Here is a 16114-nt window from a genome sequence, read left to right as displayed (position 1 = left end):
GTCCTGACGACATATAGAGCAAATCAATAAATATAACCAAATCCTAAATGATATGGTTTATAATATTTAAAGACAAAACAGGAATGAACATTATGCATCTGGCAGATCAGCCATCTGCTCTGACTTAACTTATAATGAATTATGAACTTGAGGGAATACTGCGGGCATAACTTTAGTTCAAGGGGACCCAAACATACACATACACACAGGCATATAAACACACTTTGACTGGCTCCATCTGTTTTGCTAATATATTCTGTTGATCTTGAACATTATCAACTACTTATTCATCACCAATTATATGAACTTGCTAATAACAGTATTGTAGTTGTGATACACTCCAATATGCAGGTATGTAGTATTAATAATTTGAAAAGCCGATTACTACCGCAACTATCACCATATCATAGCAAGATAAAATGAAAGCATCCTTGAAGACTGGCAAAGTAGCAACTTCTCTTGCAAAACCTGGAGTAATGACTCAATGACATAACATACAAAACATAAATGGCATATATACTCAACACCTCCCACCACATTTAGTAAAGAACTACATTAGCTTATACTAAACCTAAAATCCAGGCTAAGTGAAATTACAATCATGGACAGAAACAGCTACTGTACTGTATATGAGACACAGTACATGGTTTTAAGCACTACATATGATGAGAATTACAAGTTATATTCAAGTAAGGAATTACATTATGAAAGTGATCAAGTTTTACCCTAGGGGCATCACCAGACGGTTTTTACACCAAGATTAGGTCATTTCCTGATTGTGTCCTACATTGTTCTAATTGTTTTATTGACAAGATTAGATTATGATTATAATGATTGCTTCCTGTTTTGATTTTTTTTTTTTTTTTGTCTTCCCATTTTTTTACCACTCTGTTTGCATACATTCTTTCTCATCCACAGTTGCAGAGGAGTATTACTGAAACTCATCAATCCTAATTTAAACTACTGTAGACCTAAGCAAGTATAATCTGACCTAATTCAGCATAATTTAATCCAAGCCAGGCCTGGTTAATTTATTCAAATTAAGTTACCTGATAAAAAGATTCAGGCTGGTTTTAATAGGATTCCTTCATTATAACACACACACACACACACACACACACACACACACACACACACATGCACAAAAGGGTGCATCAACAGAAAATGGAAACTACAGTGGTCACAATTTATGCAAACCTGATCTACATGAATATGGTTTCTGAATCATAAGAAAACCATATATCTAGAAGGGAACTGTTAATGTGAAGATGCATGATGAGTTACATGCTTGTCCATAATCTCAGCAGCAACTCACATCGTTCCCCCTACATACTTATAGCTCTTCCCTTGTATTCTCACACAAGCTAGCTTTGTTGTGCTTATCATATAATTACATAGCTGTGTTTTATTCCCTGCCTTCAGTAATACGCTTTGGTGTGGCTGTGAGTTACTGTGATGGTGTGGAGGAGGTGGTGATATATGCAGTTGTTCTGTCAAAAACTGTAGGTGGTACAGAACATAATGTCCGATGCCAAACCATTTTTGGTGATTTTCGGTAACATTCTGATTACTGGAGGCATATACTGGGGGTGGGATAGAATGGGATATTGTGGGAAAAAAAGGGGAACTCTGGTTTGGAGGCTGGAATGGTTTTCCTTTTCCTGATGTATCATCTATACAGTCACAATCTTGAGACGAAATTACTCCGTAGTTGGTGACCACGGCAATCAGGGAAGCAATAACACCAGGAAGTAAATCATTTTCTTACAATGTAGAATAATATAACACACTGTCATGACAAAAGTAATTCTCCTGAAAGGCTTCTTCTGGTGATGCCGGTAAAGTAAACATAGCCCACATAAATTTAAAAGTAAATAAAAGGTACTCATCATTCAAAGTCAAATAGAATCTTAAATTTTACAGATCCATGAAATCCCTTCCTTTCATCTCTAACTTCTGGGAGGCATATGAAACAAAGTTTAGTTTCCTCTAAAATGCCTCTGGTTATGCAAGCACTCATGTGAGTGGTGCATCTGTGTATATGTGTATGCAGGTCCTGAGGTCTGGGGGTAGGGTGGGCTGGGCTGGGGAGTGGTTGGGGCAGGGTTGGGAAGCAGCACTGTCTTAGCAACCATTTTTTTTTCTTTTAATACACACAGATATAGATACTACATACACTATACAAACATTCAAAATACTTTTAATGACTTTTTTTTTTTCCCTAAATTTTACTGGATATGACAATCTAAGGGTGGATTTACCTTTTCTGTGCTTGCTCTTGCATGATAAAACATTAACTGCTTATCAATGGTATACAATTAGAGGCTTAAACAATTCTGAGACCTTGGAACTCTTGTCAAACACTACTTCAGTGTCATATATTGGAAGAGCTTTGGCAGTGAGTTAATAGCTAAATAAATAATGAAGCAACTATTGACCTTTATCAGTTCAAGCAGACAAAAGTCCAGGTTGTGGTTAGTGGGGCAGTAAAGCATCCTAGATTTGATTGTAAATACAATATACCAAATGCCCAGTTCTGTCAAAAACAATAAATTAATTAAAACAGCTGAGGTAATGCATATCACATAAAAACCTGAGGGTAAAACTTCACTACTAACAAAACAATTTAAAACTGGCATAAACAGCAGAGCTCATCTTTATCCATACTGAAGTGCTCCCGAGTCTTTCAAATTACTTGGATTCTGCATAACCACAATGCCCTTTTTTGTTATTTCTTATTATTCCCTATACAGTACTGTACAGCTTCATTACAAGTCCTGGTAAATGTGGAACCAGGGGAGAAACAGAGTACAGTACTATATTGTACTGTCAATAAAGAAAGCAAGACAATGTGTATATTTAAAATATTTGACACGTTTTTAAAATATGCAAAACCAGAATAACAATGATGTTTTATCAGACTTCTGGATAATAAGAGTTCTACTGTCTTTATTTCTGTTATTCAACTGAAATGTATTTGTGCACTCGTGATTAACAGTTCCTTTTCACTAACATCACCTTGCTTCCAATCTGCATCTGATCATTCCAGTTAACTACTAACAGTCCACAGGAATGGCCTGGAGAAGTTAAGTGTTTCATTTCCAAAGCATAAAACCCTGGATTAATCACTTGACTACTTGGGTTTTCCGCAAATGATTACAGGTGTCAATCAGAAAAAAATACTGAACAGCAGAAACCTATAGAAACTGTTGACCATAACAGTGCAGCAGGTGAGATCCATGACTGTGACTGGTACTAAGTAAAGTCACTCTTCTGCCAAGCACTTCCAATACTCTTTGTTATTCTTACCCCTTTGACTGCTTGAATTCCTCTCAGCTGGGCAAAATACTTTGCTGTTACCCTAAATAAAACAGCACAGTAGCCACAGCAGTCAAAGGGTTAGTCAAGACAGCTTTTAACCCTTTGATTACTAAGATTCCTCTCAAATGAACAAAATCATCTGGTTTCAGAAGGACGTACAACCAGAGTATACACATGGCAGTGACAGGGTTAATGAAATTGTTTATCATGAGAGTGCGGCAGGTGAGATCCATGACTTGAGACTGGTCCTAGGTAAAGTCACTCTTCTGCTAAGCTCTTCCAATATTGTTGATGTTCTTAAAGCAACTAGATTCTGTACTACTTCCCAAACCCTTCACACCCAACAGTGACTAGTACAAAAGGTGCGACTCAGCATGGAACCAATTCGCATATAATAATTTTTGTGGATGGGTAGAAGATTACAGATGCCTTTTTCAAAATCATTATAAAAGATACATGGGACTGTAATATGTACATCCAAAGTTTAATAAAATTTTGTACTACTTAGAAAACTTTATGGTATTCCAAAGCACTAAAAACATATTGAGCTGTGGGAAATATGGCGCTAACAACACCTCACTTGCACAGAGAGGTTAGGTCCACTGAGGCAGTCAGTCATCTTCCACCAAATCACATGCAAGCAGCAGAGCCAATTGTTACTGCTGCCTCCAGAGAGATCACATTGAGCGTATCTGAAGTCTGTTACTTGGTGAGGGACGAGATGATGGGTGGGTAATTTTTTGATAATATATGGCACCAATCTTGGGCATGGGAAGCAACAGGTATTCACCATCCCTCTCTCCGAGTATTTATAGCACAGGAAATGGGCAAGATACAAACAGCAGTCAGAAGCAACTAATTCAATATCAATAACACAAACAATGAAAACAAACCATGTTAACAAATAGCATTAAAGAAAACATGTTACAGGGAAAACCAATGACATTATGAATCTTAGTTGCAGCTACCATGGCCTGGTAATAGTTGACTTTAAAGACTATAGTGTAGTAAAACACAGGACATTCTAGGAAGGAAACTAACAAGAGAACTTAGAAAGGACAAAAATAAAATATAAATGACAATATGAAACACAATAAAATAATAATCATAATAATCTTATCTTATGGGCAGTGTTGGCATTCTAGGAACTATCTTGAGCCAGACCCCACAGCAGTCCAAAGCTTCAAGGACTCATAAATAACAAAAACAAGAAGACATTCACACAGAAATATCTGCCCACAGAGAGGGCTCCTTTACAGATCAACTATACAGCATAGTAGAAAGAGCATGTAGAAAACAAACACTCACTACCAGAGGAATAAACATGTGGCAAAGTATACACTCTTTGTCACTAAAAACACACGAGACAGACAAACACACATAATGGGGCACCCGTTTTGTTGTACGTGGCAGGTCTGGCCGAGATGTTCCTGATGTCTGGCAGTGGTGGGTTCTGGAGTGGCCGCCTATCACCATCGCCACTCCGTCGATAAATGGCAGCTAGTCTACAGTCGGGAATCAGTCTATGGGTCACTATTAAATCCTCACTAGTAATAAAGTAGGTATTCTTTATAAATACACTTTGCTTTGTCTAACAACAATAATTAAAAAAAACTCTTTAGTGTACGTAAATGAGATGCCAAATATCATTCTGGGAGCAGCAATGTTGGCTCACAAAGATGAAGATTAGTTCCTATCACTGGTCACTCGACCATCTTACACGCAGTAATAGAATAAGAGCTCCTGGCAGTGGACAAACTATGCTGGTTGTTCAACTCTCACACTATTTACAAATATACATATGCAACTGTACACAAAGATACATGCTTCTTTTTTTTAATTAGCACAGAATATCATTTTTGGTCCAGTATTTGGTCCATTCACTTGGTTTCATATAATCCACAAGTTCAACATTCTGAGCTCCAGCAATGTGCACGATGGCATCCCCCATCACTCTGCGCGAGGAATGCTCATACCACACACACACTGTGTGTTACTCCGTAATGGAATGAGATCAAGACCTAACTTTGTCTTTAAAAAATAACAGCTTTCCCTAAGATCACACAGGTTTAGTTAATTCTAAAGATAGAGATTTTGGACATGAAGGTTGTTTGCGTCTGTGTTTATGTGGGCGTGGGCGGCTGGGGTAGCAAAGTTGAGACACTGTCTGCTTGGCCTCATCTGACAGTTTCTCCAATGCAACCTTCCTCATCGATTCAACCTCATCCATCGGAACCCAGTCGTCTGGCAGCCTGCAAGAGATCATAACACTGTATCAAGAGAATGTTACCTTATCCACAACTATCCTATTTCCTTATTCATGTCCTATCTTGTGCCGACATGGGAAACACTGAGAAACTGGTGCAGTCAGTCCTAACTCAAGAGACTAGAACATGATTCATGATTGAGAGGTTAAAAGCATAAAACCACTCATTTCTGACTAGTGCAATTTTATAGTCACTCACAAGAAACTATCCATGAGTAACATCCAGTAAGTCATCAGTGACCTGATAAACAACTTTACACAAGACAACTTCAGACAAAAGCTGACTTTACTGAACAATATACAGTACCTAACTATAACGTCATTTCAGATGAATATTATCACTGAAACAGAGTTGCAAACATTAAATGACATTAAGCATAAAGCATTTTAGATTAAACACAACAAACTACTTTAAAAAATAATAAAGATCAATTTTGAATAAAGTACTTACACGCCAGGGGGTGACCATCTCACGAGCACTTCTTTGGTCCCCTTGGAGCAGGTTCGTCTAGCAAGAATCTGTGGTAAAACATGCCTCTACAGTACTGGTATACCATTTGGTTTAATAATCTCTGAAAAAAATAAAAATCTGTATTGCTGTACTTGGAAAACAACCCATAATATTATAACAAGAATGGTTTATTGCTGGTAGGTTGAAGCGCTCACCATTCACTCATTCGATGTAGTGCTGCTCTCGGGTGACTGTCCTTTCCTCTCTTCCTTCCTTCTTTCCTGCTTTCCTCTTCTGTCTTTCTTTCCTTCTTTCTTTTCTCTTCCTTCTGTCTATGGGGTGACTCTACACTGAGTGACAAGCCAGATGGTTTCTTGTTCACCGGGAAACCATATACCAAGCTATGGGACCTGGTAGCTTAGTGGGTAGTAAAGGCGCTCCAGCCAGATTGAGCCTCTGTAGGTTTATATCTAAGCGGTGGTTGTGGTTTACTGCTCACATAATGCCACTCAGGGATGAGTGAGGCTGGTCACTCTCATCTTAAATTGTCAGGACCAACTTGCCCAGCCCAGGGCTTCTACGCTCCTAAATGGGCAACACAGGATTAGATGATGTAATGTAATGTTACTTTCATGAACAAACTGGTTGGGTTCAGTTTCCAGTTCATCTTATTTTGTTTGCATTATTATGCAATGCTAAAGACAAGGCATTTGAAACCCACGGAATGAAATATATGTGTCTGCTTAAAGTCCAAATTGTGACTCTGATACATGCTGAAAAATTAATACCCTATACCTGTACAGTATTTCAGTAACATATAGTCACCTAATATTCTTTTCCCAATAGGGCTAAGTAGAACCCATAAAGAAATTTTATTAGGACTTCACTAATGACCCCTCATTACTATTTAACAGGAATCTGTATACAAACCAATAAGAAAAGGTACTAAGGACTGACATGTACTGAATTACTTTCCAGACAGTAGGGGTAAACATCTTGAGAGCATCACATACAGTACTTCTCGGCATGTTGGCAGCATTTCAGATACTGTACTGAATTTAGGTCCAACCACATTACAGTGAATCCATTCTGGTAAATACCATACAGTACATGGGTCCACTTTATAGGTACTATATATTATGAATGTTGTTGTTGCTTAATCCCAATCTGTCTGGTTAAGCAAAGCCAATGACCACAAGTAAGCAAATGTTTCTCAGGGAGTGTCCTACAGGGACAGTACAGTACATAAATCATGTAGGAAACTGATGTCCCCTTGTGGGAGACAAGTGCCTAACCAGAGCTGGACAAAGGTTTGTCCTTCCCCACAGCGAGGTGAAGACAAGTATGAAGAGATTCGACTCACTGAAGCCGCACCTGCTTAGCTCCACTCAGAGTACAGAGCACCACTATATGCAGCCTCCTTGTCAGGTAATGAAATTGTATGGACGGCCTGCACTTTTCACTTAGAATATGCCTTAATGGAAGTCGGTGAGGCTAGGGGACTGACAAGAGATCGAGCTGGCTGGATGAATATTGTGAGAAGTACACGATCAGGGATTTGGCATCCCTTTTTAACGTGACAGCGTCTGGAATGACTCTATCGGATACATTTATGTGAAGCTACAGAACGTGGTGAATGTTTTTGGCCTATCTAATACAGCCAGGATTCAGGGGGCTTGAATGGTGAATGAATGGAAGCGTGGACCATTGGATTGGGCAAATTTGGGCTGTCTGGGCACTGCTACTCCTCATCCTGCCCTAGGGTGGGAAAGGAGGTCTGGATGATGATAATGATGGTGATGATTCATATTACACAGTGTAGTCAACTGACCGAAGAAAAGTATTGCTGCTGACATGCTATAACATGTTTAATCCTAAAATACAATTGCTCGAGATACTTGAAAGAAAATTTAAGTGTGGAAGTACATGAGAAGAATACAGTCAGGTGAGGTGTGGAATAATGTGAAGAAGGGTATGACAGATGCAGTAAAGTAGTACTGTAAGTGGTTATAAAATAGTGGACAGAGGTACAAAAAGAGATAATTTATGGTTTAAGGAAGATAAAGGTATGGTAATTGAGGTGAAAAAGAAGAATGGAAGACTATCTATCTATCTATCTATTGCCAGACGCCTCAATCCCGTTTGGGGTGGCCACAAACAAATCGCCTCCACATCGCCCTGTTCCCCGCCATTTCACTGCCCTGCTCCCAACTCACACCCCCCTCTCTCATATACCTCTCCACCCCATCCCTCCATCTCATCCTCGGCCTCCCTTTCTCTCTCCCCCCCTCCACCTCACTCACATACACTCTCTTCGTCAGTCTTTCACCCTCCATCCTCTCCACATGGCCAAACCACCTCAGTGTGTTCCCAGAGAGTGACAGGGTGCTTAGGAGAAAGGAGCAAAAAAAAAAGATGAAAGATGTAAGAATAAGGGTGGATGATAAGGGGAAAAAAAAAAAATACTATGAGGCAGTGAAGGAGACCAGAGGCCTGAATGTGAAGGGAAGAGTGGGGGATAAAGTTCAGTGAGAGGATGATCGTGTGCCAGACAATGAAGATTATGTACCTGAGAGACTGAGAGAATAATTTAGCTCTCTGGCAGCAACATACAAGAAAAGAGCAATAATTACTTGTTGAAGCGGGAATATGGATGACTGTGATCTATTAACCGAGAGGAAACTTATCCACCTTTAAAGATGCCTTTACCCTCGAAGGGATGGCCACAAACGAATCTCTTCCATCCCACTCTGTTCTTTGCCATCAGGCTGTCCTTTTTCCAACTCACATCCCCATCACACATATTTCTCTCCAATCCATCCCTCCATCATATCCTTGGTCTCCCCCTTCCCCTCCCTCTCTCTCTCTCTCTCTCTCTCACTGCACATGCTCCTAGCCATTATCTCTTTCTCAAGGCCAAATCATCTAAGTATTTATATGTTTTCTAGCACAGCAACATCAATACCTAAATGCTCCTTCACTCCCTCATTTGTCTATCAGTCTCTCCACATTACTTCACATGCTCCCATGATATAACTCATTGCCACTCTTCATATTCTTGACTTCTGTCTTTCCAACAGAAGCCAAGCTTTGCTTTCATATGTTACTGTGAGGAGCACAATACAGTTATGCAGCAACTTTTCTACTTTCATGCCTATTTCCTTTCCCTTTATTGCTGCTCTCAGCGAACCTGAAGCCCTTCTTTCCTGCTGTAATCATGCATGCACTTCATCCTCCAAACTTTTGTCCTAGGTCATAACACTACATAAATATTTGAATACACTCACAATCTGTTATCTGACCATTCAGCCTCACTAGCACTCCATTATTTCATATCTCTTAAAGACCATAACCTTATTCTTTGTTATATTCATTGTTGGATTTTTGCCCCTTACACAAACTTCTCAAATCAATCGCTAAGCCTTGGAACATCCATTCTTCTTCTGCATTATCATCAGCAAGCAACAGCAGTGGTAATTCCCAAACATACCCTCTCTCACTAAAGACATCTCAGCATCCACTGCCCAACCATGTATTTCTTTTATGACACTATCCACATTCAATATGAATAACCATGGAGACATGGCATATGTCTTTTTCAGACCAACATTAAAATAAACTAGAAAGCACTAACAGAGTGCATACCTCCGTCAATGCCACTGCACAATCCAGATCCACCCCCAAATTTAATCAATTCTTTCTTGACCCACTCTTCCACAAATTTTCACTGAAATTCATTGAGAGCTTTTGAAATATCATGTGGACAAACAAACAAACACAGGTTAATACATAACCACCTCAAACTTCATTGGCAGAGAGAATGAACTCACTCAGCTCATCCTCCAAATACACTGCTGCTCATATGTCTTCATACATACCTTTGACAGCACATTTAATGAAATTATTTAGCTTTATTTAAATAAGGACCAGAAGTGGATGGTATTTGTGGAGAAGTGGTGAGGTATTGTGACAAGGCAGTGAACATAGTGCACAGTGTGTACACAGACTGTAAGGGGATGCAGGGAGAGTATCAGTATCAAAAGGCTGGGGAAAGGCAGTTATAGTTCCTTTGTATACAGGAAAAGGTAAAAAGAAAGAGTGTAATAATCAAGGGGTATTAGTTTATCAAGCATACTAGGGAAGGGTTTATGCTGAACTGCTTATGCAAGGGATGTGTAGCATTACAGAAGATTATAAAGGTAATTAACAGAACATTAGTTGATATGTATAATGCATTTACACATTTGGAGACAGCTTATTACAGAAACTTTGACTGGAAGGGCTTATGAAGTGTGTTAGACATATACAGTGTAGGAAGGAGTTTATTGAAGACAACAAATTCCTCTTGTGAGGGTAGCACTGCATGTGTGATGGAGGGGTAGCTTGGTGATCCTTTCATCATTAATATAGGTTTAAGGATGTTGTTGTCACCTTGGTTGTTCAATACATACATACATCTATATGGGAAGAAACTGAAGTTAAACAGCAATGTATGGAATCTGCTAACTTGCCGTATGCTGACAATAATGTTTTGATGGCAGAAAGTGAAACAAATTTGCAAATGATAGTGAATGAGTCAAACAGAGTTTGCATAAGAATAATACTGAAAGAGAACATAAACAAATAAAAGATAAGCTAAAATGAAATGACTCTGACACAATAGGTTTTGGCATGCAGTATAGGAAAGAAGGAATCAAAATGGGTTCCAGGGTAAAAATGGAGGTAAAGTAATATACTAGAGGAGGTAGACAGTTTTACATACTTTATTAAATGAGACTGATAGCTCTGCTTTACAACTTTATTGCATGCCATAGACTTATATTGTGCAAACATGGCAAGGTGGAGTGTGAAGTTACGAGAGATTACTTCAAGGACAAAGAGTAATCGGAGGACTTCACTGTATTTTGAAGGGTAGGATGATTAGTCCGGAATTTAACCAGGCCTGTATAAGCATGTTTAAAAGTCAACACTCTCATATGGAAGCAAAACCCAGGCAGTGAATGACAGAACTTTCTAGGTTACAACCTGCAGAAATTACCCTTTTCAGAACAGCTGTAAGCATAAGTAAGATGGATAAAGCAAAGAGAGAAACATTCACATATTTTGGTATTAAAGAATGGGTAATATGAGGTGAAGAATTATCTATTTATCTATCTATTACCAGAAGCCTTAACCCCATTAGGGGTGGCCACAAACAAATCACCTCCATGTCACCCTGTCCCTCACCACCTCATTGCCCTCCCACATACCATACCACAATCATGTGATCTGACAAACCTACATATCGTCCTCTCACGCCCCTCGTACCAGCAACCATTCCCAGCATTGACCTCTCTACGAGTACGTAATCAATCAGGCTCCTTTCAACACAATCCCCTTTCCCTCTATACCATGTATATTTATGTGCATCTTTGTGTTTGAAATACAAGTTACAATACACAACCTCCTTTCCTGACACATATCCGTCAGTCTCTTCCCATTATCATTTTCTCCTGGTACTCCATTACAACCCATTATGTCATCCTCAGGACCAGTGCCTACTCTTCCATTCATATCACCCATTACGATCACTTTACAGCTCCAGGGCATTTCTCCCGCTGCTTCATTCAACTCATCCCCAAACCTGTCTTCCTCTCTCTCACTCCTCTCATCACACATATATAAATATTAAATTAATACTTTTCATCATCACAGCCAGGAGAGAATGTCAGCAAATTTTTTACTGTCACAATATACAGGAAATACTTGACAACCAACCTGGGGGTTCAGTGTGAAGGTCTGTCCTGCTGCCACCGGCGTACCATTGTTCTGCACATTAGTGACACATAGCAGCCGCCACCGCAGACACTCCATCACTCCAACATCGAACATGTCAAACATTCGAGCAGCTGTGAAAATATACCAATACCGTACTTATAGTTGTCACTAGTCAAAACATACCTGTATATCTACAGTACTATGTCAGTGTAAATTAAATATTAAATGCTACCCCCAAACATAACCACAGCTACAATGAATGCTGCTGTAGCTACAATGGATAATCCACAAACACTGCCTAACTGATAAAATAATTAAATAATACCACACATTACTGTACTAAAAAATCACACGAGTTATTCCATTCCATAGTCAGAGATTTATATATACTGGTATCTTGGCTGTATTTGTCCATTTTATTTAAAACCACCATCTTCTTAATTTGCTTTAACCATGAGTCCACAGGTCATAAAACTGTGCTAGATAAACAAATAAACCACAATACAGCTATGAATAAAAACTAAGTATCATAAAGTATCTAATTTAGTATTATCTGCATCATTAGAGTTATGTAATTTATCATACTGCAGTGCTGCACTGGAAGAATAGGGCAGCAAATAAAAATAATGTACCCAACAGAATAATCCATAGCAACTTTTAATGCTGATTATAACATCCACATACAATAACATTCCCATTTTAAGACACAGATATAATATTTGAACATAAAGTATGCAGTACCATACACCAAAGTGGCAAAGACAATAATCACCATAGCTCTCAAAGCTGTGTAGTTTGAAAAGCAATTCAGAATAAAGAAAAAGAAGTTGTTACAACGAATAACATCCACAAAAGAATTATGAGCATGAACTGGTAAAACAACACAATACCATCAATATTAAGGATAATACAGCATTGTAAGGGAGAAGAAGGATTCTGGTCCTCTTTGCAATCTGAAGTCTATTGAGTTTTTGACTAGGATGGCTAGTTTCAGAATTAGGAACATTAGTAATGGCATACTCTGTTAATTATATGGTGATACCCTCTCCTTCCCCCTCAATACACAAGCTTACAATGGGAATACTGTAAATACTTTCAAGTTGTTATTCTTAGGTATGAGGACAAAGATACTGTACAGTATATACACTCAAATATTCCCTACAAGTTCTAAAGATAAATAAAAGATGTGGGACTGGAAGACCATCCCCTTCAAAATGGTAATGAAAGTCCTCATTATGCCTCCCACCTTTTTTTTTTCCTACTGTATCAAGTTCATAGTAACCTGTGGAAAATTTGCCTGTTAAAAGTTTCTAAGCTATGTATAAGGTTGATTTGCCTGTTTCCCCGTTATCAACTGTATGGGAGATGCTGTGATATTTCAGCACACATCACTAAATTATGAGCATTGTCTGCAGAGGGATATAGTAACTCAACCACTCATCATTACACTGCACAGGATTTTATCTTCAACAACATAAGAATGCTGGGAGGAGAAGGGACTGTGGGGAATTACTAAGCTTCTTTCCTCCTCTAAGTCATGTCCACCCTGAAATCAAAGACTTCTGCTGGGATCTCTGCACCCCATGTGATTAAGGGAACTGGGACAGTAGGATAATGATGATGATGATTCAATAATACAGGTATTCTGATGTAACTAGTTCACTGTTTCTATTCACCTGAAATGATGACAGTGCTGTGGGGGGGGGGGGGGGGAATGGCTACTGAGCCCAGGGATTTTTGTTTTTCCATTTTATTTGTGCTATCTCCTGACAATCTTATTCAGCTTAGGATATCCTTTTTGAAATGAAGAGGTTAGACATACCTGTACTGTAGCTTTAATGAATACCTGTACCTTCAATAAGAGAGGCTTTTCCTAAGCGGAATAAAATAATTTGGCTAATAAAAATTGAAAAGAAAGTGATGGATTTAGCAGACAGTCAATTAACCCTTGCTGATCTGAAGACCTCATATGAGGCACAATGAAGGTCTGCACAGGTCAAGCTGCAAGTCTCATATGAGGTAAAATTTATAATGGTTATAAAACAATGATACAGGGTATATAAGCTACTTTACAAAGAAAAAACCTGGCAGGGGTTAAGAATCAGTCCATCCACCGCACAGACATCAGCAAAAAGGCAACAAGAATTATCCTCCATCTCCCCTTCAACCTATATTATAATCACCGGCAATGTCCACAAATAAGCAGCTCTGTGTTTCATTCTGCTCAAAATGCAAAGGAACCCATAACACCAAATAATATGTGTGGGAACAGAAATAATGCAGCAACTGGGAACGAAGTGCTCAAAGGGTGTCAAATGAACACAAAAGCAGTGCAGTCTAGTAAACCATTTTGTCTACAAGAGTAACTTTACTTACGGGCTGGAGCCTTAGCTCTTGAGTCTGGCATAGAAAAAGGAAGGAGGAAAGTCGTGTGATGACAGTGAATAATATCTCACACTATATATGTTTATCATGTATTTCTGTAGATCCATATAGTTAAAAAAAAAAGATAATAAAAACAGTATGTCATACACTCACAAACCCTATATGAAGTAATGGTATAAAATTTATGCATAACATCATATGGGTCATAGTTTAAATTTCTAAACTACTTTCTGCATCACCAAGAAATTATATACCAGCACTGCAAACCTACCTGACCATGGTTTCTTTCTATAGCGGCACTTGCGTCCATTTTTACGTATAAGCTTGGTGGGTGAGGGCTGCGTTGGGGGTCGAGGGGAAGGTGTGGTGGCTGCAGTGCTGAAGTGATGGTTCACATGTCGGCCCAATGCATTCTGAAATAAAGGAGTCAAACTCTTGTCACAAGGCTTGGCAACCTTTTCCATACAGTGTGCCAGTTTACTATTTATACAAACATTTTGTGGTCCTGCATGCCAACTACTGTATGCAGTATTTTATTCATATACTCTACATGTTTCATAGAATGGGTCACAATATTTAAATGTCAGCATGCAAATCAATGCACACTTCATTCAATAAATGATGTACTGGAGTCAGAAATACACATTAAACTGATTTCAACAATGTCCTTTATAATATTCTAAAATTAAGATTCTACATTAGTTAGAAATATCTGCCAAAATATATCCATTGTTAAACTTCTATCAGCAATATGCATTTTGTTCTTGTATGAATGAACAGTGTAGGTGCAAGTCAAAGGGACATACTGTAGTTATATCCTTTTAGGCAGTTTTAGGGGGACCAAGTGGGCTGCCTTGCAGAACAACTTCACGTACCAACCCTGGCATGTATGCCTATGGTTGCCAACCACTACTCTACCACCATGCAGGAAGTGTACTTTGAAATCTGAGAGAGTTGATTGGCATACCTGACCAATACACACCAGACAAGGCACCAAGGAAGAACATAAGACCCACTGTAAAATCATCTGGAGTTGGCCTAAATGAAATACCTAAGTGGGTCCATGGCAGTGAAGGGTTCAATAATGGTAAAACAAACAATGCCACATAACCCATTTTGAGGCACAGTAGTCTTTTTTTTTTTTTTTTTTTTTTTTTAAATAGAGAATGGAGGAAGGAAAAACAAAGGAAAAAAAAATAAGTCCATGTGCCTAAAGGCATCCTCCATTCATAAAATACTTATAACAATTGGATTTAAAATCGAGAGAATTAAACGTATGTGGGAAGCAACTCCCAGGAAGAGAATTCCAGAGTAGTAGTAGTTCTGTGGATAAATGAATTTTGATAAGCAGTGGTTCTGCATTGTGGGGGAGAGAGTGTGAGTTCATGGGCGCTCCCAGCTGCCCGAGTATTTCGGGAGAAAATGTGAAGGGCAGGCACAATTGAAGCCAGTTCGTTAGAGCACTTACGGTAAAAATATCGATAAAATAGTGCTAAAGAAGCAACATCTCTACATACTGATAACGGAGGAAGGTCCTGTGTTATGGCAGGATTACTGATTAATTTATGGCTTTATTTTGAATTTTGTCCAACTGCCTCAATGCAACCGCTCCACATCCACTCCACAGTGGTGAACAGTATTCAATCTGAGAATGCACATGACTTTTGTATATTGTGGCCATCTGCTTCTCAGTGAAGAACTCACGAACTCTGTACATAAGTCCCAGTTTTTTAGCAGCATTTTTAGCAAGTGATTTAACTAGGCTGTCCAGCTTAGGTTGGGATTTAGAGTAACACCTGGGATATCAATTGTAGTGGATATGGGAATACTGACATCATTTAAAATTATGTGAGAGTCTGAGGGATTCTTTCTATTAGAGAAATTAATCTATTTAGTTTTCTGAGCATTAAATGAGACCAGATTTTTTTGTTGCC

General features: G+C 38.8%; 1 protein-coding gene across 1 annotated transcript in view; it reads right to left on the bottom strand.

The window, feature by feature from the left end:
* Positions 1-5371: 5371 nt before the first annotated feature.
* jing (AE binding protein 2 jing) overlaps positions 5372-16114 on the bottom strand; it is a 50592-nt gene continuing 39849 nt past the window's right edge. The window contains exons 3-7 of the mRNA XM_080272868.1: positions 14452-14593; positions 14172-14195; positions 11796-11926; positions 6039-6106; positions 5372-5573 (exon numbers count right to left, since the gene is read on the bottom strand). Coding sequence (XP_080128994.1) covers positions 5381-5573; positions 6039-6106; positions 11796-11926; positions 14172-14195; positions 14452-14593 — 558 coding nt within the window. The 3' untranslated portion in view covers positions 5372-5380. The remainder of the gene's footprint in view (positions 5574-6038; positions 6107-11795; positions 11927-14171; positions 14196-14451; positions 14594-16114) is intronic.

This window comes from Coenobita brevimanus, chromosome 52 (genome assembly GCF_032717465.1).
Source record: "Coenobita brevimanus isolate Jiangsu-jjx chromosome 52, ASM3271746v2, whole genome shotgun sequence".
Classification (NCBI taxonomy): Eukaryota; Metazoa; Arthropoda; class Malacostraca; order Decapoda; family Coenobitidae; genus Coenobita; species Coenobita brevimanus.
Note: the sequence above shows the minus strand (reverse complement) of the source record. Positions and strands in the feature narration are given on the sequence as shown.